Genomic DNA, 24,695 nt, shown 5'->3' with positions numbered 1-24,695 from the left:
CCTATCCATGGGGTAAGATCATGCTGTACTCAGTGGTCTGCTTCCAAGTTGATCTGACTCCAGAAAAATGTCATCTTGTCCACTATGTTTCGGCTATTGTTGAGCAGACCGGGAGGGCCTGGGGCCCAAGACATGGCTTCAGGCCACATCCCGTCAGATCTGTTCCAGGGGAGGTCACTGTTTGTGGAGAAGTGGCCATGTCTTGGGAGACGTCCTGAGGGATAGTGTCAGCGAAGGAACCCAGTGTCAGACCATGGCTCAAGAAACGTTATGTCTTCGGTTATTCTGTTCTTCCTGAGATCTGAACTGGGAACGCTTGACTAAGATGAAGCAGCTTGGGAAGTGTTTTGCTCTGTGCTGGTTAACAGGATCCTCCAGCCACAGCTGAAACAGAAATGCCTCCAATGCTGCTAAGAGCTCACGTAAGATGAAATTGCGTTGCCAGGGGATGGGAGTAGCTTTTGGACAGAAGTTTAATATGGGAGTGATGGGCTGTTGCCCCTTTCCTCTCTTCACACTGAGTATTGCCAGTGTTCACTCTTGTCAGTCGTCTTTCTCAGTGTGTACAAGCGGCTGTGGAAAGGGATCAGGAGATGGTGTGAGCTGTAGTGGTAGCTGACTTGTTTCAGGACCTAGTACAAAACCAGTAGCTTGTCTCTTACTCTAGAGGTAAGGTACAGAAAGAGCAGATACATGTCTTGCAAGAGTACTGTTATTTCTAAGCTAGTTCATAACCGGCTGAGTGTCTTATTTTTATTTTCATTCACTTTAGTTTCTTGAAATTTCTTTAATGCAAGTAGTTTATTATCCTTGCTCCTAGAGGCGTGCTTCAATAATAAACCAATAATAAGAAGTTCAAAAGCTCTTATTTTGCAGAGCTGTGCATTCTTAGCTAAGATTAGTAGTAGTATTGAAAAGCTCTGCCTATTTTCTGTGTTAGAAAAGTTGTTACGGTTGCTGTCAGAGTGAATTTTCTGAGAAATGTCTCTCTTCTCTTCCCCCTGCCCCATGGGTAAAATCAGTGAGATAACTGTAGGTTACTACACTGTTCACTGCAGATAGCAAATGACTTTGTAGAGGAAGATAGATGCACACAGAAAATCTACTCTATATTGGCATTTTGAACAGAGATTTAAAAAGCTGAGAATCTGTAAGGGATGTTTAGAGATGGTGAGGTCTAAATGTTATGAAGATATGAGACACCTAAATCCTTATAGGTTTTTGACCTTGAACTTAACATAAGGCATTTAGGTCAGTGTCAGACAAAATTCTGTCTCATCAAATGGTATTCCATGAAGTTCAGCCATAGTTACTGAAGTAACTGTGTTTCAGATGATTGGAAAAGTGGCACTTGTAAGTGGAAAGTTGAATTTAATTCTTATTCTTCTGGATGTAGACTAATGTATAAATATAAAAGGTAAAAAAGAACTACTTGAATAAGAATGGTTATTAAAAAAACGCAGTTCTTCTCATCTTTCTATCTAGCAAACTTAAGGCAGGAGGAGAACGATTGTATTTGCAGCCCAGATAAAGTCAGTTAGAGAATATACTGTACTGACAGCAATGCAGAGATACACATACCAGCTAGAATACCAGCCTGGCTGTGGGAGCTCAGAATTCATCGAGTGCTGAACAACTTCCTTCCTGGTGTGGCAGTGACATTCGTATAGCCATATTGTCTAGCTCATGGGAGGTTAACAGATTCCTGAGATAGTTCATTCTCTAAGCAATCCTGCTTCAGCAGGGGAGTTGGACTAGATGATCTATATGGTCCCTTCCAACTCTAAAAAAATTCAGTGAAATTCAGTGAAATTCAGTATAGTGAAAGGCTTATATCTCCTAAAACTCTTTCACGTACGGAGTTACCAGTTTTTGCAAAGAGCTTGTAACGTTCTCCGAGCATCTCAAGAAGGATTAACATATGTTCTAGTGTTCTCACAATTGTATTTTAGCTCTGTCCTTAAAATTAGTATGGCATCCTCCCTTTAAAATGGTTTAACCATCTGAGTCCAACACAGTTGCTATAGCCTGAATGAGCCTAATCCTCCAGACTTTGTTTTTGAAGGCTTTGCCTTCCTTCACGTCTTCTCTATTCTCTCTCTATTAATGAGATTTTTAGTTCTTCCATATGTGCAACTTTGCTATAAGATTGTCAAGATCTTTTATAACTTAAATAAATGATATTCATCCTTTTCCAGTTTGTCTTTTCCTTTTTTTTTTTTTTTTTTTGGTGTGGAAGCGCAAACTTACCTATAATAAACATGCCACTTATAATAGAACCCATGACAGGACTCCATGGATATTGAAGATTTCTGTGGTCAATGAAACTCGTTAATTTGAGCCAAGGAATGCTGTTCCGTGTACTCATGTGCGTTTTTTGGGGAAGACTCATTGTTTATCCATTCAAAGATTTCCCCACTGGTGCACATTTTTAGGACTTAGAGCTTCAGATTCATAATGTTATAATTCCTTCCTCCTTAAAATCTTCAGTTCCACTGACACAATTAAGTATGCTCCCACTTATATTGTATTAGCTCTCACATTAACAAATCACTAAATATTTTCAAATATTTTAGGCTTGTGCAAAAAATTTGGGCCATCTTTGGAATTGTTTCTTACTCAAATTGTGTCAGAAGGATGCCTGTGATAACAATGCAAAGTATGTTGTACCATCATATATCGATTCTTCCATCGTTCTTAAGATAAAATTTCCATTTTCTGGAGTGGTCTGTTGGCCCTCAAAGCAACAGACCAAACTCTCTGAAACTCATTATGTGGGGGTGGTTTTTAGTTTATGATAAATATTAACCTGTTGATCCTCCAGAACCCAGAGATGACATGGATTTGTAATCTTTGTATTTTTTACTAATGGTTACAAAGGCAGAACTGTGAAGCGCTCCCCGTGTGCTGGTAGCTTTATCTTTCTTTCCAGTTAATTTCAATGGAGGAGCATATTTTTATGTTCTAAACTTACTTTAGGTGACTTTTTCCAAGCATATTTGGAAAAGATGAACTGTCATACTCTATAAAGTGTGAACAGCATAGCAGGTATGCAGTTTTGGGGAGGGAAAGGCTGCTTAGCCACTTGTCCTCATCTCTGTAACAGAAATCAAGGCTTTTCCACAGCTATTAAACATAATGTATTAAAGGCAGTCTTCCTTTATGTTGCTGATGAAGAACATGGTTTTGAGTTAGCAAAAATGAGAAACAGCTAACTTTCATGACTTTTAATAGTGTATTGCTTTTTGTACTTGTCTTCACTGTGGCAACCTTCTGGAGAATTAAATCAGTTTTCATTCCTACAGAGTAAAGTAAGAAAATAAGTTTAGGTTACCATGGTAGCTAGTGCACTTAATCTAACTAGAGAAGGTAGGCATATTGCAATTTTTCTTATGCTGCATCTGGGCTTCTGAGTGCCAAAGAGCAGATGACAGGCAAACAGGAGCTAACACAAGTAGATTTCTGCAGCAGATGTTAGCAACTGCCTTGTAAGAAAAGTTTTCTTTTTACCTAGTTTGTAGTACTTTCTGTAGGCAACAGTATTAAACCCTACTGTAATAGACTATTTTAAGTAAATATAATTGATTTCCTCCTTTATTTGTAAAAGTTCTTAAAAGTCATTATAAAATAAATTGAAAGTAAGCCAAAGTTTGCTTACCTGGGAGCTAAATGACCATCATTTCAGGAATTGTATTTGCATTAAATAAGACGGTTAACAACCACTTCCCTTGAGTGCACAGCTTCAGCCCACAAAAACCTTATCTCAGTTGGAGAGCAGTGCTGTGGCTTATTCAGACCAGGGTCCAGTGCTCTGTTATGAACCATGGTGGGCTTATTCACCTTTCCTATTGAGAACGGTGGCATCCGTGAGCAAAAGGCAGAGCTCCCAAGGAGCATCTTGGTGCCCTTCTAGCAAAGGGAAAGCAAGAATGTCAAGAATAAAAAGGGAATGTGTGATTGCAGTGATAGTCTGATTGCAAACTTGAACACAATGCTTATTGTAGTTAAAAATTGCTTTTTGTACAGTTCTTATTCCTCTTTGTAATACAGATGTGCCTGTGAAAATGAGTTAAAATGTTTAGCTTCTTAATCATATAGTGTTTATGCAATTCTGGAGAACAAGTGACGATTATGGTAGGGATTTTTGCACTGAATTGTCTTGTTAACAGTCTGTGGTCAGACAGTATTAAAACTGTGGCTAAAACAGACATATTTCAGTGAGACACAGGCCAATTGTAAATTTTAAAGTAGTTTCTATACGAAGGCAGACAAGCATTTAATCCCTTCCCTATCAGCCAGAGGATCTTCCATGCTGTGAGCAGTGCCTGGTCACATGTTTCTGAATGGCTATCTGTTCGCTCTGACCTTACACAGAGCAAGAGAAAACAGATGTCTTATCATTTTGCCAAGTTTCTTGCTTGCAATTTAGGAACAGTTCCACACGCACAGGGAGGTTTTTGTTAATTTCTTTCAGATGATGGTGGAGCATTTCGCATTATGTAGGACTCCTGATCACCACTTTTGTGCAGAAATGAGCATTAACAGTTGATTATTCCTGTCCCTTTTATGAGAAATACTGTATCTTGTAGCTAGCTTATTAAGTTAGTGCTATAAGTGCTTTTTAGGAAGAAGAAATGCATTCATCTGCAAGAGCATTGTTCTGCATCTTTGTATTGCTATGTTCTGCTGGAGAAGTTCTGGAGATGCAGCTAAAGGTGTTTGGTGAGAAAAGACCTATAAAAACTTGTTGACATGAATTGCTAAAAGTACGACTTCTTAGTTTTCTCGGTAATACGGATACTTACAGTAGTCCACAGATTCCCTGACATTGCCCATAAGCTGCATCTATTGAGCACTTTCAGTGTGTTTCAGGATCTGCTACGGTTCTGTTAACTGAGGACACCTCGCATGAGATATGACGACTCCCAAATTAAGCAGTTTTCCTAAATTGTGTAGAATATTTAGAAAAGTAAATTTCAATAGTTCAGTGGTTTATATTTAATGTTAGCTTGGTACTCTAAAGTAGGAACCTTTCCACTGACTTTAGTAGTTCTTTTTGATCATTCCTATAAAATATTACAAATAATTTAAAGAGGCTTAAGATTTCTAAGGTGAAAGCAGTGTGAAAGCAGCTTATATAATTAATGGATTTTAAGTACAGGAAAACCCCCTACCTTTGAAAGTGCTTAGAACGATTATAGCGTATAGACAAGGTTTGAGCTGAATTTGTTAGGTTTGCAGATATTATTGCCAGTTTCACTTTTTTGCTGAATTCCAGAATAAAAATTAAAAACTTAGATCTCAAAGGAATTATTTTTCTCTTCTGAAACAGAACTGTAATAACCATGTGAGTTAAACTATGGTGTGAGGCAGGTTGGGGTAAGGAAGGAAGTCACAGAACTTAATGTATTTAACTGCTGTTTGCCAGAGAGACAGAGGGATGAGTTAAAGAGTTTGTCTCTCTCCTAACTTCCTGGATTTTTAACTGTTTAACCATTTTCTATGCCAAAGCCTTGCATAAAAGCAAACATCTGTTTGTACGATGCCTTTTGTGTAAGACAGGATAAAGACGGATGGGGAGTCCTAGTTGTGGTTGCCATTTGGAAGTCAGCTTGGAAACCCAGTGTGTTCTAAGGGGAAGGAAATGACATGCTGCTTATGATCTCCCAAAACGTACCCAGATAGCTGTTTTAAGGTTTAGTAGCCTTGTGGAGATAACAGAAGCTGCACGGTGACGTAAGTAATTAACAAGAAGAGAGGAGGTGTTTTTTGCACATAACTAGATATAATTTTTTATGCTGCCAAACAGTACAAAATTCCAAATACACTCTTTTTAGAGTTCAGTCTTGCTTTAGGTCTACCCCAACAGTATTATCTTACTATTGTAAATAAGCTCTTTGGAGAACCAATGGCAGTCTTCTTTTTTTTTTTTCTGCAAAGTGAAGAAGTGTATTAATCTATCCTGACCTAGTTGGACTTGATAATCCTTATGGGTCCCTTCCAACTTGAGACTTTCCATGATTCTATGATTTGTCCTCAACTATAAGTTGAGCTGCTGCCACTCCCCAGGGCAGCTGTGGGCTTGCACCTGCAGTGCAGATACAACCTTGGTGCACTATGGAATGTGTTTGTTGGCATTTCAGCCATTTTGTGCTGGGAGAATTACAGATAAATGAAATTTCAACTCGTATTCCAGGATTTCAGTGTGACATCTTCATCTGTTGGCTGCATTTTTGCTCTTCCTCTCCCATGTCTGCCATCTTAACCAGTTCTAGCCATGGATGTATGTAGAAGTATCTTCAAACTCCCCTTTTTCCACTGTGGTCAGTATGTCCCGCCAAAGGATCAGAAGCAGAAATAACTGGATCCCTGAGAGTATTCAGGCTGTAATAGTCTGACTTAGAGAAAGGGTCAGGAAAGCAGAAGTCAGTCCTTTCCAGTCACCCATCCAGCATGCACCTGACCACGACCCAATCTGCTTACTAATAGAAAATACGGATTGTTTCATGGACCGCAAGTCAGATTTTTCCATCACAAATGGCTTTCTGTTCAGAGAAAGCAATTTCCTTAGCACAGTTTCCTCAGATGCACTTTTTTTTTTCTCCATTCCTAAGGGAGTTGCAATGTGGGTTAGTGGTAAAGTTGCTAATACTCTCTCAAAGTTGAGCATTCCCTTTTCAAAAAATGCTGTTATGTGATTTTACGGCCTGAAGTTTTCTCTGCTAGGTGGATGGGTACGAGAATTGAGCTTCTCAGCATGTATGGAGGAAGATCTTCATGTGTTATAGAGAACTGCAGTAGGTCTTTGTGTCCTTTTTTTGGCAAAGAAAGTTCATGGTCCCTTATCCTGACCACACTGCCTGTATAATGCAAAAGTGTGGTAACCCCCTAGTCTGGCATGGGAGCCCAAGAGAAAAGGGAATGTGATCTCCGCAGTTAACTGAGTAAACCAGATCGCTCTAACATTCTGCAGTTGACTGTATTTCTTTCTCTATTATGTGTTTCTGAATGTAAGCATTCCTTTTTTGCATGTAAATTACATTTTTATTAGTGTGAACAAAATGGGGCCTTTTTTATCTTTCCAAATGTTGTTAGGCTTTTTAATGAGAAAATTTTTGTAATACGATTCAGATTTTCTGTTATTATAGAATAAAAACATTAGCAAATTAGATGAAAACATGCAAAGGGTTGATTTCCAGCTTTTATACTACTTTAGGTGTTTTAGGGAAGTTTTAGGATATTTGCATGCATTATATTTTACAGCTTATAATAAAAAGAAAAAAAATCCAAATTTTTTTCTTTCAAATGCTATTCTGAGTTTCAGGAAATTGGCTACAAATATAGCTACAAATGCAGTTCTGTGATCCTTGTGGCTAAAACCTTCTATAAGGCTTTTGCTAATAGTGTTCATTAAAGAAGGAAGTAAGCCTCCATATATGAAAGTACAAAACCAAATTGGTTAATACAATCTAAGTAATGAACTAATTCTAAAAATGTGAAAGGTGGCTTCATTTCACATTTCACACGGAATATAATGCATCCTGCACAGGCTAAGATCTATATAGGGATCCACAGTGGCACCATCAAGGTTTTGCAGACCTGCAAGGGCCAAGTCATATAGAACTGTGTAGATTAAGAATGTGTTTCATCATGGACCACAGCCAGCAATTAGCAGTATGAGAGGGATGTTAGAGATGCTCCCTAACCACAGCTGGAGAATCTATAGACAAACACTGGAAATGATCAGTTTCAACAAAAATGTTTGTTTGGTTGAGATGGAATTTCATAGTATATGTATATGGTATATACATAGATCACACAAAATAGGTACCTAAGGTCAGGGGAAGGGCAAAGATGTGACTACGTTTGTCTCCTCCCTAATTGCTCCCCTTCTAGCTGCCCTCCTCTGTCATTTTGTCTGTTTCTAGAGAAAGCTTTTGGAAGATTTTTGTGTTGTCTGAATGCATAATGTAGAAGTTTGACAAAAACTCAAAAATGTTTGTGTGTGGGAGAAGATGACAGTGTCCCACTCACTTGTGTGTGTATCAGCCTATATTTGTGGTAATATTTTGGCAGTGTACATACTCTTAAATGCATTGTTTCCTTTTTCCCCTGTATTATTTTCAAATTGTCATTCCAATATTTTCTCTTTTTAATTTACATCTGACTTTTTTTTAGCTTGTAGCACCAGTCTTGTATTTCCTTATCTGCTATTTTCTTTATCTTGTTTCTGACTTTTTTTTTTCTTTCAGAAAAATCTGAAACATGAAGTTGTAATATGGTCTATAAACTGGTCAATTATTCACTTTTATCTCCACTTAAAAACGTCGTTGTCAGCAGTAATAGGAGGAGGGAAGCTTTTCTCAGGAATGCAGTATACAGTGACAGAAGATGGAGGTCACTAATACTGGGGAAGAGCAGCCTTTAGAAAAGGGCCTGAGAAGTGAAAATCTGTAGCAGTAGTTGTATGTAATTGTTGTTATATTATATATTCAAAATGTATTTTCAGTGCAAAAATAATAACATTTGTTTTTTAATTCTCTTTCAGCAACAAGAACAAGATCCGACTAACTTATACATTTCCAATTTGCCGCTTTCAATGGATGAGCAGGAGCTTGAGAACATGCTGAAACCATTTGGGCAGGTTATCTCTACAAGGATACTGCGGGACTCCAGTGGGACAAGCCGTGGTGTTGGCTTTGCAAGGTACTTCAGTGGTGTTAACCATGCTGGCAGCTTTTTTCCCTTTTTTAAATAAAAAGGCAGGAATAGGAGGAAAAGGCAGAAATTATTGAAAATTATCAAGCTTTTAAAGAAAAGGGAGATCTAGATGGAGATACCAGCATGGTTTTGTTAATTCTTCCTTTGGTAAAGCAAAAATGGCTGTGTCTCATCTTGCTTAGATGGCTAAATCTGAATCTATTGCTCCTGTTTGACAGCTATCTAGAATGAGAGTTCACTCTCCATCACTTCCTCCTCCTCTCTGTACTTGTCCTGTCCCCTCTATCCCTGAACCAGTAAGCAAGAGTTATTAAGTGCTTCATAGAAACTTCTGTGATGTTTCTGGCTTTTGAGGCTTTAATTTGAGACAGGAGATCATACGGAAGAGCCTCTCCTCCCTCCCTTTTTTTTTTTATTTTCTTCATTAGTTCCTCTGAGAAAATTGACTCACCATTGCCCTTTGAACGTCAGCCCTTTGAATTTTCTGGCTCATTAACATGTTGTCATCTGGGAAAGAAAATATTTTTATTCACTTACAGTAAATCTCACCTTAAAATATTTGACCGGTCGGTCAAATATCTTTCCCAAATCAACAAGAACAAGTATTTTTCATAAATTAATAGATACCTCCCAAATATTCTGTTCATGTGAGTCTACTTTTTTCTCTAGTTAACTTAGTTATTTGTTCTGGAGTCTCTTAATCAAAGCCTTTTCTGCACCTTTCTGATATTTTTCTCTCTCTCATTGAGTCCTGCTTTAAACTGAGTATGGCAGTCAAAATTTGGAGGCTTTAGAGGCAAAATTGGAGATTTCTATCATCAAAAATAGAGGCATGCTTTGAGCAAAGAATTGGGATTCTCAAAATATGTTGTAAAATCTCTGTCAACAGTCAAATTTCAGTAATTCAGATGTTCAGCCAATATTACAATAGCTCTGTATTTGAACAAATGGCAGAATCTAAAATTAGTGCAGAGAAAAGAATTGAACAAATTATATCTCCTGATGAAGCCAAAATTTTTAAGGATTGGTTTCCCTGTGAGTTGGCTGTGGGTAGTTCACAGTGCTGTGGTTCTTTATTTTATTTTTTAAATACCCTCCCCAATTTATTTGCTTGGCGGACTGTCCAGTTTCAAGAAGATATAACAAAGGAACAAAATTAGAAACAGTAGGATGATATTCCTTTATTTTAGAGTGCAAAACCAGCAAGTTTGTTCTCTACCAAAATTTATTCCTGTCCCTTTTAAATAAATCAGTAAGTATTTGTAATATTTTTGTTGTAAATTTAATTGGGCATTTTTATTTCATTCATACACTTGTATTTTTTTCATATAAGCATATGCATAAGTATTTGAACATAAACTCCATGCGAGTATACACAGAATGGATGTGTGTGTTTTTGGACGATGTACAAAACAATATATATTCAAAGGTTCTGTTTACTAAATTTGAAAAATACTGATACTTGCTTAAATGCAGCTTTCGCTTTTTGATACTATGAAGGGCAGAATCCTGTAGCACCCAAGCTAAAATTCAGTAGGCATTATGAATTTATTCAGTCTTTTCTCCCTAAACTTGCTTACCAACTCTACCTTGAATCAGTGGTATTTTAGGAATGCTTTTATTCTAATATAGCCAAAGAGTTTTAGAATTGCATGTAAAAGTCCAAAAGACTTGTGTGTATCCAAAATCTTACTTGTATTGAAGACATTAAAAAATAATTAGTTTTAAAGTAAGTATTTTCTCAATAGGTTCTGTATTATACATTAGATGTTTTATATATGTACATAAACAATAAGTTATTTTTATATACGTTTTTTTATTCACATACATACGTTATACATAATTTATAGACTAAGCTGTTGTTGTCATATCTAATCAGAATTTCTCCCCTTCTGCAAGGTAGGTATTGGAACATTTTTGATTAAATATTAGTTAAAGCTAAAAGTGTCCAAAAAGCATGTAGACATTAAATAAAGATTTTAATTTCTTGCCTTTGGGAGCATTTTATTAGGTTAATAAGGGGTAATATATTTTTTCAAGTCCAGACTTGAGTCTGAAACTAAATTATATTGTTTGTTTCATGTGAGACAAAAAAAAAAAAAAGTAGATTTCTTTCATGCAGATCCAACAATCCAGAACTTCTGAAAATTCTCTAGAAGGTATTTTTGAAACCACGAAGAAACCCATTTTGATGGTTGTGCTTGTTGTCTATGACTATATTTTGCTGGCCTATGCAGAAAGGCTATCAGAATTAAAAAGGTACCAAGACTTAAAAATTTTTAGTACCGTTTCTTTACTGCTGAAGCTGTTGATCTGATTTGTGGATGTGAATTACAGAACTTATTGAACAAATAAAAAGAAAATCTCTGTTCAACGTTATCGAAATATCATCTTGCAGATAGCTGCAAAATATGTTCTTCTTTTAAAATAATTTTTGTTATACTTGCATGTCTCGGTCATCCGTTGCAACTTGGTCCAAGCTGGCAGTTAGGACTGACGCACCTACATTGCACTGTAAGGGTGTTGCTGCAGCCTATGGAGCCACTCCCAGGCTGGCACTAACTCACCAGTAGTCCAGCCAGTCTATTAAGTCTGATCTTGACAACATAAGTGCACAAACCTGTTCAGGATGCTGGATAAATTCTCAGTAGCCATCACAGCTATTCTGTTACTGGTTCCTATTTTGAAGGTAACTTGGAGACAATTAAACAAGAGACAGGTACATCGTTTAGTTGGGATGGGTCACGTAAGCTAAAAACTGCAAAGGCAGTTTGGGTAATGTGGTCAGGCATGCTTATATTTGAGTTTATTAAACTGTACAGATGCTCTGGAATACTCTATCAAAAGTGGCACTGACATTTGCTGCATGTGTCATGGTCACTAAGGATTCAGTTACGAACGATGGTGGATCAGTGTTTCTGCTTCTTTCAAGACTGTACTGTAGCTGTCCAAGTCATGTTCTGCCTAATTCCTAAGTAAATAAGGGTATTTTATTTGCAGTTTGGCACTAACTTTGGCCTCAGATGTTGACTGAGTTTAGTTTTACCTTTCTGAAGTTGTGTGTTCTTGGAAGACATCCTCTCTATTGCTCATGCACGGGAAAACAACCCACAAAAGTGAAGCGAGAAAAGCAAGGAATATGCTTAGAAAAATCACCAACATGGGAATCTGGATGAGTGTTTAATTTATGTAAATTATTCTTTATTTTCTTAGAATGGAGTCAACAGAAAAATGTGAAGCAGTGATTGCTCATTTTAATGGAAAATTCATAAAGACACCAGCAGGAGTTTCTGGTATGTTGCATGTATTTCTAACAAGATGTATGAATGGGTTACTGCTTACATACTGGAAGCCTGTTGCGCTGATTGTTGTATCTGGCTTCTCATTCAGAGGCAGGCTTATTAAAATTAAACTGTGTCTTGTTGGATGACTGTAATACTTGCTCACTTGGAACACAGTTTTCTACTTCAAACCTTTTCTAGGAATCTAGTAGTGTTCTTTCCTAGCAGATAGACAAGCAGCTAAGATGGCTTAAGCCAGTTACGCAGAAATTTACATCCCACATAATCCCAGTCAGGATTGAAGTCAGGAGACAAGTATGTGTTGTATGTGTGTCAGAACAGAACAGAATTTGGCTGATTGTCCGTGGAGTAAGAGACAAGAAATGGACTGTTTTTGCCATCTGTTGATGATTTTTTTGAAGTAATTTTCAAAAAAAGGTCTGATGGGAAAAAAATAGATGCTGCAGCAGTGTCTTAATGCCAGGCACTTTCATTCACTGGTGAGCTGTGACTCTGAAGTCAAAGCAGGCTTTGAGGTTCTTCAGGAAGATGGAAGGAGGTCGGTGAAAAATGATACTTCTAGAAATATTGTGCAAGGTAAAATGCAGAGAAGTTGCATAGTGCAACTTTGTTGTCACACCAAGTTCCTCATCAGTCTGCCTGCTTTGTCAGCACTGTTTCTGAGAGACAAAGTGTATATTCCATAAACACGTAAAAATGAGGAAAGGAAATTCAGAGCAGCAGAGTTAAATAGAAAAAAAAAGGACAATAAAGGAGGAAAGAAAACATGCCTGACATTCTAGGCAGCTTTCACTAACCATTTTATTGAGAATCCCGAGTGGGAATTTTATAAATTACATTGTTGATGTGGTTGCTGAAGCCACCTTTGTCCCGCTGGTGAAATGTTCTCTGCAGCCAGACCCTGACACTGAGGAAGAGGAAAGCGGCCCTCGGCAGGCAGACAAGAATGTGGCTTGTTTAGTAAAACTACATACATCCCTCATCCCTGAAAGATTACACCAGTTTGAGGCAGTCTGTGCTGCGGTAGGGATGGAAAGCTGCTTCAGAGCACAGGAAACCACTCCCTTCACCAACACTAATCTAATGCAGGGTTTTGACTTCCCTGGCTTGGCTTTTGCAGACCCTTTGCATTGGAATTGATTGCCGAGATTATTTAGTGAAAAGTTTGTTATATGTAGAGGCTGTAACATTTATTTTTCTATTTCATATATTTAGCAATCTGTGTTTTATGAGATGGAAAATCCCTTTAGGGGCAAGGAGATCATGGAATGATTTTCTCTGAATGCTGCCTGTGCTGTGATCCACCCTCTGTGATTAGTTTTATAGAGCTGCTATGACTTGGACATAATTAAAAGTAAAGAAGTATGGAGAAACCAAGAGTTCAAATTAACATATAGGGGTTTCTATTTAATTAGAGCCAGTAAGAAAAAACTGTAGCAGAACCTCCTATTACTGTTTTTCAGTTTGCTCATTTTTATTTTCATTTGTGTTATCCTGTTCTCATTGAACGAGCCGTCAAGCATGTCATTGCTAATCTCTCTCTGCTGGGCCGTTGCTGGATTTGCACCCTTAAATGATCAGGTTCAACCAGGTAGAAATAGAAAGTTGCTGCACAGAATTATAAGAATGATTTCTGCAGTGTGGAGGAAAACATTTACCAGAAAAGTGTGTTTAATTAGGGAGAAGAAATTTGCACAGAACTGCTGATTATCAGAACATGGAAGCTAGAGGGGTCTCAAGATGTAATCCATCTCACAGACTTTAACTTCTAATGCTTAGTAGTCGTCTAGGCTCTCTGTCTAAAAGAGGTAAAGCAGCACAAAGCACACACCTCCAGAGACTAGAGTATCTTTGCCGTCAGCTGTCCTTGCGGTTACAAAGAGTGTCTAGATGAGTCGCTCAGAAATAGATAACTCTGAATGTCTGAAAGTCAGTTAAGTGAGATGAGTCACCCCCTCCATGGAAAATGTGACAAATGGGTAGGTGCATAAGGGAGTCGTGAGAACCTTGTTTATTAAAGACCTTCAATTTCGTTGTGTAGGGTACAGCCCCAACTCTACTTTTCCATGCTGCTGCAGTGAAGTTGTATTGCTCCTTGGAAAGGTTTTATGGAGGAGTTCAAATTCTTCCTGGAGTTCCTCACCACATAGCAAGCACATGTCTGATAATGCAGTCTTATTAGAGGGTGTAGCTTATGCCTAATAATATGCTGCAGTCTGCCCAAAAGTGGGGCAGAGTCATGGGGCAACTGTGGTCTTGGATGACCTGCACAGAGGAGAGTGGATGTAGCGGGAAAGCTCTTGGACAAACAAAGGTTAGGAAAATGTTTTGAAATAGATTAGCATCCTTCGGGGTTATAGAGGGGCGAGTTCAAATACATGCAAAATAAAATCGTAGAACTGGAACTATGTTTAAATTAAAACATTGTGTCCTAGAAACTTGGCTAAAATCAGCAAAAGGAGCTGGCTATAAAAACACTGTTATCAGGATGAGGAGGGTAGGAGAGGCTGGCCTGTAATGAAATAGGTGTGGGAGGAAGAACATCTGTTCAACAAAAACATGCTTTCATAATGCAGCTTTGTTATTTTAACTAAGTTTGGGTTTACATGGAAGAATGGGTTAAACACAGTTATAGTAAGCATAGGTGAAACCTCCTCTGGAGCATGAGAAGACAGAACAGGGAATCTGAGAGGGCCAAGGGCAGCACAGGGCGGTCACTAAAGCCTTGACTGTAGACTTGAGCCAGTGACTGGGCATTGATGATACCGAGCAAGATGAACCCAGGTGTAACAAGCTATTCAGGCTTTATTTCTCTGCTCCATATTAGCTTAATGAAATGTATTCAATATTTAGTGTGTCCTTGTTTGTCTTCAGTCAGGAAGGTGGAAGGTTAGCCCAGAGAGCAATTCCAAATGCACTGCAAGTTGGTATAATCCTAAAACTGCTAGGAGGGGTGGATTAGTTTCACCATTTGCTCTGATTGGGGTTTGTACTTTTGTTATGTAGTTATTGTAATAGTTTGTTCTGGGTTATGAACTATGACTTTCTGTCTGTTTCTCTCAGGACTTTGATTTTTGTTTTTCTGTCATTTCTCAACTGTATGTTTATTACATGATTACTATAATCTTGAAATAACTTTTGCATTTAGTTCTACTTTTTTTTTTTTTTAAGAATTATTGTTTTCAGTGAATAATGTGGTATTTAAAGCTTTTCTATTCTCCTGTGAAACGTGAACCTCATGATGTGAATTGGAGGAAGCGGAGACTAGACTAGTAGAAGGAGCCAGAACACAGAAGATGCGTAGTGAGGACAGAGCAGAGTACTCAGCCTCCCTCCCCTAGGGAGGGGAGCTTAATGTTTGGTGTCTATCTTTTTTCTTGTGTTGGACCCGTAACAATTGTAGAAATGATCTGCTGGGCAAAATCATGAAAGGCATCTCCTCCCTATCACAGCAGCATGTAGCTGCATGATGATACATGACAATAATTATATAAATAATTACATAAAACAGTTGTGCTGTAGCATATGTAACATCTGACTGTATTTGTGTCTCTTACATTTAAAATGAAAAGCACAAGTTAAAAAGTTTTATGTTTGTTGTATAGGCTTTATGAATTACTTAATACTTCTTTCACTGAAAAATAACTTTCGTGATTTTTGTTTTAATGGGTGTAAGGTAGAGAGCATTTTTGCTGAACAGCCCATACCATTTTTGCTTCAGGATGGTGAGTTACGGTGATGACCCAAAAATCATAGCTTATCCATGACCCACTCTCCTCTTCCCACTCATGGTAAAGATATTGGTTACTCAGGTTCTGTTTTAGGGAGGAAATTGAAGACAGGTGGGAGAGTCTTGCTCCCTCCTGTGCTCTTGGCTAGGAAGAGGTCCACCCGGTATGGTAGACACTACTGTTTGAAATTATTCTGATCTTGGACATCTTTCTAGTGCAGGAGAGGAGTGAAAATGGAGCCGTGAAGTAGTTACCTTGTGGCAGTCATTTTTTGATATTATTCTATTTGCTTACTTTTACAAAGTATTCAAAACTGCAGCTCTCTAGATGGTAAATTAAAGCTGCTTGACCATAAACTCACATTTCTTAGTTACCTTTCACAGATCCTTTAGAAATAATCCATGAACCGCAGTCTGAAAACCACTGCTAAAGTGTATCAAGAGGTCGCAGTGCTGATCTTACTCCTGATTGTCACACTGAAGGCAGAGGAACCAAGATTTTACCCATTAGATCAAAGATTAGAATCTTTTACTGCTCTAATTCTCATAGTTTTTAATTGCTGCTTAGTTTTAAGATGCAATATTGAAATAGAAAAGAAAAATACTATTTAAAACCACTCAAAATACACTCCTGTGACAAATTATTAAACCCTGTGTAAATTATTAAAGAAATGTAACCCTGAGCATTGCATTTAAGTGAAGATTAGAACGGTAAGGAGTTTATATTTTATTTCACTTTAAACATATAAAGCTACTGATATTTGAGATCTTGGGTTGCACAACTTCTTTTTAATTCCCACGGTTTTTAGCAGAAATTTCTAGCTGTACATTAAAATGATTAAAGTGATGTTTTAATGTTAGAATTCATTAGTCCCATCTGCTTTGTCACTAGAAAATAAGCAGATGGAGTTTAACTGAGACTGATTAAAAGAATAGTATTTTAAAACTATTATTATGTCCTTGTACTTTTTAATGTCTGAAAACAGCATTTATGGAAAGGTTGATAAAATTAGCTATGTAAAGTAAGGGTGTAAACACAAAGTCCAACATAAGAACATCAATTTTGTTCTTGTTCTGATGTCACCTGGTACATATTTGAGTAGACGCTGAACAAATGAAGACTGAATTCTAATGTACACACGTGCACAATATGTGATGACAGGGAAATATTTACTCTCAGGACTAATATTGCATTCACATCTCTCTTCTGTAAAAACATTAGCCCTAGAGGAGGGTGATTCAGGGCAGGAGATGGTCAGCACTTTCCACAGCCAGGTTTTAAAGCACTAACCTGCTGTTAAAGCACAGGAAAGTTCCCGGTTATAGAACGCCTCCACAGCAGCAGCTCGACAGACATCTGCAAACCACTGAAAGTGTCTGTTGTCTTTCACTTAGTGTCAGTAGAGTGGGCATTTTAAACATGGTGTCTTAGCTGCAGAAGCATAAATCCACTGTAAGTCGTAGCCTTTTATATCAGCTGTCTCTTGGCTGTGAATGCAACTCTGAATATTTAGACTATGCCTCTCTGTCTTGCACATACAGACGAGTCACTGGATGATTAATGATCCCCTTCATCGCTGGGCCTGCACACTTCCCAGCAATTAAACAATAAAAATGACTCTCCCTTCCTTCCTGGACCACAAAAAAAAAGGTTGCTTGACTGGTCTGTAGGGCTTGGAGTTTTTTATTTATGTATATATTTATTATAAACATGTTTGTGTGTGCAAGAGAGAGCATCTTACCTGTGAAAAATATGAGGAAAGGTAAGCTGAAGAAATAAATCTCAGATCTAATTTTGAAGAGAATGAGGGCTATGTTCACTCTTTAGTGGGAGGGGGATCAATACATCATACTTGGCTCCCGTGAAGGTTTATCTCCTTCTCATGAACCTCCCTCTGATGACCATCAGTCATTGTGTTCTTGAAGCAATGAATGCAGTAGTTCTAAGGTCACATGTATGGAAAAGCAGCCAAAAATTGAAGTTAGGCTTTCAATTGCATTCAGATCTTGAACTGGAATCAGGAAAGGCAAATGCTATAGACCCTTCTCACAGCAGCTGGTGGTATTAAATAGTCTGCTTCGTTTTTTTTAACATGAGTTGGAGCTTGTACAGCGTTTGGCTTCATTTATGGACACAGTGAGGAGCAAGAGAAGCTGGAAGGTCAGAAAAACAATGGTCCCCGTGACCAGCTCTGTATTCAGTAAGATGGAGCACCAACTTCTGGCAAATCCACAAATTAATGTCTTTTAAATTTTTTTTTTCATTGCTGCAAGTTTTGGATATTACATATACAAAATCCAATACATGTCGATAACTCTTTCCATTTTTTCTTGCTCTTTAAATTTTTCAGGAGAGTGTTTCCAATGCACCATAGAAGATATTTCATCATTTAAAATTTAGCTGGTTTCAGTTATCTACTGAAAAAAAAATAAATTGATTTTTATGAACGTTTTATTCAAACAGTTGAACAATTTACTCTGACTTTAAAAAAAAAATCTTTATCTTGAGACAATGGCGCAAAATGTAAGCACAAGTAAATGTTTCAGAAAAGTTTTGTACAATGCGCTATGGGGATTTTTAATGAAAGCATAATGCAGCTTTAAATAAAGTATTTACTACCTGTGAGTGCTATAATACAGAATTGCAGGGCTAGAAACCTTTAGGTATTTACTGATGTCTTTATAAGCTGTTCTCATGCCAGTTTCTTTTGACTTCATCCAAAAATTTATAGTGTGTATTTTGGAAGACACACATGCTTCCCACAATACTAGATGGTTTGAAATAATTTATAAGTAGCCAGATACACTCAACTTGGGGAAGAGATTTTTTTCATTTAAGGCTTTTAACTTCAGTATTTGGATCTCAGCTCTCACTTTCTGATGGATTTTTTTTTTTTCTCACTGTGTAAAATCAGAGTCAAAATAATTTCAGACCAGAACCTGACAATTTTACCCATACAGACCAGCATCTTCTGAGATTAACTCCTCTTATTTCAACAGAGTTGTATGAGGATTAAAATGCTGTGTGCTAGGACCAAGGTTATTGGGATCTAGCTTTTATAAAGTAACATCATATTATCCATCAGCGTCTTGATACAGTACCTTTTAGATAATACATTTTAAATTAATTCAGTTACCATGTTTAGTACTAAAGTCTGACTCTCTGATACTGAAGTTATTTGCTGAATAACAGCGTGTGGGTAGGAGAGGTACAAGTCTCTGATGGATGTGTGGTCAATGTTGGGAGATGAGACAGGGAACCACGCACCAGTTCTGTCTCCCAGTCCATCCATCTTTTATAAAGTAGGCTGTTGAAAGATGCATCATGCAGGAAGCAGTAGAACCAGAGCTAGTGTTTTAGGTACGCCATCCAAAGCCAGAGATGACTTGGCCATTAATGCTTGTTTTGTGCCAGAATTTTAAGTGTCAAGCTCTTTGCCAGGTTATGTCTCTGAAGTTTTTAATACCAACTGTCTTTTATAAATGTGGACAGAGAGAAGAGCGCATCAGCACTGGCCATGGTTATACAAATAGATTTTGTTGCATGATACAGACATGCTAAAATTTTTCTTGGGGTTGGTTTTTCACGGGTGGCCCTCCCACCCCGTATGTTTACTCTACATTTGGAAACTTGCATGTTTTCAGATCCAGCCATGTCTCATGAAGGTGTTTCCAAACAGAGAATGGCTGGAGGAGTGTCATGGTAAAGCTTAGACAGCTCATGTGTCAGGAATTATTGGCAGAGAAGCGTTCACATCCAAGTCATAACAGTGCTTCCACCCTGTGATTAGGGAGGGTGGGGTGTGATGTAGCAGAGCTGTGCTTTAGCCGTAGGTACTCGGGAACTATTGCAGTTTAAGCTAGTAACAGGGAAAGAATACTATGCAAACTTTTCTTTTTCATTGCTTGAATTTTGACATTAAAAATTGAAGTCAGTGTCAGGATTATGTTATCTAATAATAATAATAATAATAGTAAGAACAAGAAGAAGTGCACTGATACCATTTCCTAACAGTATGCAAAAGACAAGCTAAAAGAAAAATCTTGAAGAATTTCTGGTTGCATTGTGTGCTCTTTATAGAGCAGCGATAAAAAGGGAATGGACAGTTGTGGCATTTTTTCAGTGCAAGCTGGCAGGAGATAAAGGTTCCTGCTCCACCCTGCCGGTTAGCGTAAGTGGAGGTACTGTGCCAGCTCTTCTGGCTGCTCTGGATGAGCAGAGCAGTTTAAGCTTTAGAACATTACTGAAACCTCCAAGGGGTGGGGGGAATACATTAAAGGCCTTTGGCCAGATTTATTCTCCACCCTCCTTAGATGTACCTCCTAAGAGGCAATACTCAGATTTCAGATGACAGTTCTCATTCATCCCCAGACCAACACACACATCCTCAGAATATAAAGACCATGTTTCTTTCCAACAGGTTTTAGAGCAGTAGTTTAAAATCAAAGATATAAGGCATTCCAGATGCTCTGTGTGTGTGTGGTAGCTATCTTTGTACTATGCAGAACAGTTGTTGATGCTGTAGTATGAGTCCAAGTTATTTAACTGTCATATTGGGAAATAGACCCAAAAACCATACCTCATTTGGAATGCTCAACAGCTGTGTAAGAAAGCTCCTTCAACTAATATTCCTTCTTTCTTCTCAGTTCCTGCAGAACCCTTATTGTGCAAGTTTGCTGATGGAGGACAGAAAAAGAGACAGAATCAGAATAAATATATACAGAATGGAAGAGCATGGCACAGAGAAGGCGAGGTGAGACTTGTAAGTCCTCCCTTCAAGCTTTAGTGTGGGTGTACAATAATGAATACTTATGAAAATGATAGGCATTGAGACTTCTTGGCTTGGCTCTTTGGCATATTAAAAATGTGCAAGCAAATCTTACCTGACAGTTTGTAACTCTATAAAAAATACTTAAACTGTATCTTTCTTAGGAGGAAAAAAAGATAAAATGTAAAAGACTAAATCCTACCTTATTAAAGTGAAGAATAAAATCTCCTTCAGCTTGGTCAAGAATATGCCTGAGATGTTTCTCATATTATAAAACTACCTGAAACATAACTTTATTTACATGTAGTAAATAATCCTTTGATTAATGCAGCATTGAAATGCACATCGCTTCCATAAGATGAAAATAGTATACCAATGCAGTGCAGCATTAATTTTTTTTTTTTTTTTAGTCACAGCTTTTTAAATATTTAATGTTCAAGATAATAGTTTCTTAGGCTTACTGTGGTTAGCAAGCCTAGACACCTCATTTATATGAGACAAGAAAATTCAAATGTGTCTTCTGAAAAACAGCACTCCCCATTTATTCTTGTAGTTAATATATTGTAGGCAACACCCTAACATAATCATCTTCATGCCCTGTCTCTTAAACATACACATGTTCTCTTAGCCAGGTATTTCATAGATTGCATTTTGTTCCTCGTGCTGGGAACTTGGAAACTTGTATTCATAGCCAATATCGCTGACTCTCTTCACTGTATAATTACTTCTGTCAATTAACCTGTCCCTAACTCATAGTAATAAACTATTTCAATACAAAATTTCAGTTAAAAATAATACAAATAATGAAAGAGTAAGAGGAATAGTTTACAATAAGAATGAATGAATTTTGTCAACTCTTTCTTTCCACTTTTTTTTTTTTTTTTTGTTAAAGGCTGGAATGACACTCACATATGATCCAACCACAGCTGCTTTACAAAATGGGTATGTTAAATAACACTACACTAAAAAAAAATGGTTGCATTATGAAAGATACACAGAACTGACATTTAATAAATATTTCTGCATTTTCTAGATTTTATCCGTCACCCTACAGTATTACAGCAAACAGAATGATCACTCAGACTTCTATTACGCCATATATTGCTTCTCCGGTTTCCACATACCAGGTTTGTATTTAGAACTTAGTAGCCAAAATGGTTCATCGGAGCTTATGTTTATTTATCAATTGCTACCTCTGGTTCTATGAATTCTCCAATAATGCTTCACTTTAATGAAGTGGCCTTTTCATGCTGTATAGCATGAAAATGAAGGCCTTAAAAACTAGAAGTATGTTTGTTTGATGAAGCACAGCAATTTAATGAGATATGCGGTGTCTTGCAAAACAAAGTCTCTAACTTGTGCTGATGGCTTCTGCATTTCATGCATAATTTTTCATTTTCTCTTTGTCAAGTTCTTTTAATGCCAATAATATATCTTTAAAATAATTACTGTTTATTTAGAACTTAACTAAATCATGCAGGTTTTATCTCAAACATATTTCTCCATTGGTGTTTGAACTTTTCTCGTTTGTTTCGGTGCAAAAAAAAAAAAGGCCCAATAATGTGTTAGGTAGTTGTACTAAGAAGGGTACAGAAACTTGCTTGACATTACAGAAGGAATTTTGAAAAAGAGTTCAGAGTTCAAATTACATTAGCATTCAAATTCAGTGTTTTCATATTAGGAGTAAAGCATTTAATAGTTTAGAACAGTGTTTCTAACCCAAAAGTTACTTTATTTTGAACAATAAATTAAAACATTAATCATGCACGTTTTTTGTTCTTAGAGCCCAGTCCAAAGCTTTCTGAAAAGTAATTTTGATAGAGGTCATCTGTAGTCCCTGCTATGGGATATTGGCAAATCAACATTCTGAGAAATGACATGAACCACTTTTTGTACTTTGATATAAATCTCTTAAGAATGCTCAATTTTAGGGCATCATACATTTCAGTTTACAAGCAACTTGCATTTAATGCAACTTGTATGTCAGTCTCAGATATATGCTCTGTAATTGCTACTTGACACATGCCAATTATCCCATTGTAAGCTAAATGATCAGCTGTTTTGGCATTTTACTGTTTAACACATAGACAAAGTAAACATCAGTGATTCAGGTCATAAAAAAAAATAATTAAATTTGGAAAATTCTTACCTCTATATGTCCGGGGAAGGAGAAGAAGCTGTTTGCTTTTTCGTGAGAGAGATATGCAGGGTTTTCTAGCTTACTATGGGTGAAAATGAATATGGAATGCTTTGTAGAAGGCATATAGGAGGCTGACAGAGGCGCTGTGGGACATTTGGTCATTATTCCTGTACAAAAATTTCCATGTACCCTCCGATTCCAGGTGAGAAGAATGAGGAAGAACTGTCTAATGTTAGTCTGGAGGTCTAATGCCTTCTTGCATGAGCAAAGTGTTATGTAGGAGGTAAAACAGTGTACTGCGGGGTAAAGGGCAGCTGGATTAATTTAATGTTAATTTCTGAGGTCACCTACGCAACACAACAGACTGTCAGCAGACAGTGCTAGTGCTGTATATCTCAGTATATTGAATCCTTCTGCTTTGTACAGCAATACCTCAAAAATTACAGCAAGTTGTTACCCAGAAAAATATTCCAGTAGAATTAGCTGCTATTCGTTATTAAAACATAAATGATTTATCAATATAAGGCTGTCAGATATTAAAAATCCAAATAGAAGTTGGAGTTGGCATGGAAACATACTTCTTAGGAATATAATATTGCTTTTCTGGGCTTATTGAGATAGGCAGGCCACAATATGGTATGTCTCCAAAAACGTTGTTACCGGTATTTCAATATACACAGCGTAGAGCTTCAAATTATTGTGGATGGAGTTAACATCATTATGCTTAAAGTGCCACGGTAATAAGAATTGAAAATTAAATTCAGCTATTCTGTATTGGGGAGGAAGGAGGTTCTTGGCCAGAAGAGTTTCACAGTTTGAGCATTAGTCACATCTTCATTACTGATCCCTTCTCACTGAAACCGGCAGCATTCTGTCATCTACGCAGCGGGATGTATCACGAGAGCATGATTTATTTATTTTTTCTTTGAGGCATGGTATAACTTGTTTCTAGATTTATCCTTATTAAAGGTAAACAAATTTAATGAAATTTTGGCTAGTGTTTGTTTCTGGAACTCGTGTATACCCAAATGACAGTACAAAGCCAGTTACTATCATAGTATGAGTAGATTAGCCAAAGCTTTAGTCAGGCTGTACCAGTATTTTTGCCATTAAGCTTTTGCCTCAGGAAAGGGAGGGTTCAAGTGTTTCCCATTTTTTGAACTCCTGTTCATTCTTTTTCTGATTGAAAAAGAAAAAAAAAATGTGTGAAAGTCAGTAGCAAAAGGAGGGAAGAAATAACTTCCATCTTGCAGAAAATACCTCACCTGTTTTTTTTTCAAGACTGTCTGCCTACCTGTCCTGTTCACAGAACTCTCTGGATGGTGGTAGAGGTGTTTTTAAGGCCCAGCAGCAGTGGTGAGTCAGTTCTGCATGTGCAGTGCAAGTCAGAATCCTGCCTTACCCTACGCACCCACAGGAGATGAGGAGGAAGCATCGCTCTTCTTACCTTCAATATTCCTTGCAGCGCGCTTTTTCAAAGAGCTGTTGCAGCCAGTTCTTTTTAACTAAGATAACCATATTACCTATCAGTTTACCTTTTAGTCTTTCTAATTTACCTTGTCATGCAAAGTTTTAGGCATCCTGCCCTAATTGGGTAGTCAGTGATTTTGGAGAGAAAACATGCTAGTTGCCAGGACAGGATTTCTCATCAGAACCTTGTCTTCTTCCTCTGCTTTGGGAATAACATACTTTAGTGTCTTGGAGAAGAACAATTCTCCTAAATTGTGTCCTTGTTCCTGGGAAAAGATTCCATCAGAATGACTGGGTTCTTTTTCCCTTGTGAAAATCCAATCATTTATTTTATTCCAATCACACTAGAAGGCGAGTGATGCCGTTTCGTAGATTCCAATTACTTTTCCCCAAAGGAACTTCAAACACAGAAGATGCCTCCTTTTTCAACACAGCAGAAATCTCGCATACGTCTATTTGAACCCTTTCAGTGTCCTTGATGAAGTTTCTGAGACCTGCACTAAAAACGTAATATACTGTTCTGAAAGGTGTACATGGTATATTGTTGCCAAATCTTGTTTCTG

The 24,695-nt window shown here is 37.5% G+C and overlaps 1 protein-coding gene across 4 annotated transcripts in view; it reads left to right on the top strand.

Moving 5' to 3' along the window:
* Nucleotides 1–24,695, top strand: part of RBMS1 (RNA binding motif single stranded interacting protein 1) — a 149,279-nt gene that overhangs the window by 114,561 nt on the left and 10,023 nt on the right. For 2 of the 4 annotated variants that reach the window (XM_074145933.1, XM_074145935.1), the window contains exons 5-9: nucleotides 8,549–8,706; nucleotides 11,935–12,014; nucleotides 20,401–20,507; nucleotides 21,415–21,464; nucleotides 21,556–21,649. In XM_074145933.1, the coding sequence (XP_074002034.1) occupies nucleotides 8,549–8,706; nucleotides 11,935–12,014; nucleotides 20,401–20,507; nucleotides 21,415–21,464; nucleotides 21,556–21,649 (489 nt within the window). Of the gene's footprint in view, nucleotides 1–8,548; nucleotides 8,707–11,934; nucleotides 12,015–20,400; nucleotides 20,517–21,414; nucleotides 21,465–21,555; nucleotides 21,650–24,695 lie in introns of all 4 variants that reach the window. The other 2 variants (XM_074145931.1, XM_074145934.1) reach the window with 1 other exon arrangement.

This window comes from Numenius arquata, chromosome 3 (assembly GCF_964106895.1).
Source record: "Numenius arquata chromosome 3, bNumArq3.hap1.1, whole genome shotgun sequence".
In the NCBI taxonomy this organism is placed as follows: Eukaryota; Metazoa; Chordata; class Aves; order Charadriiformes; family Scolopacidae; genus Numenius; species Numenius arquata.
The sequence above is the reverse complement of the archived record's forward strand: the minus strand, read 5'-3'. Positions and strand labels throughout refer to the sequence as shown.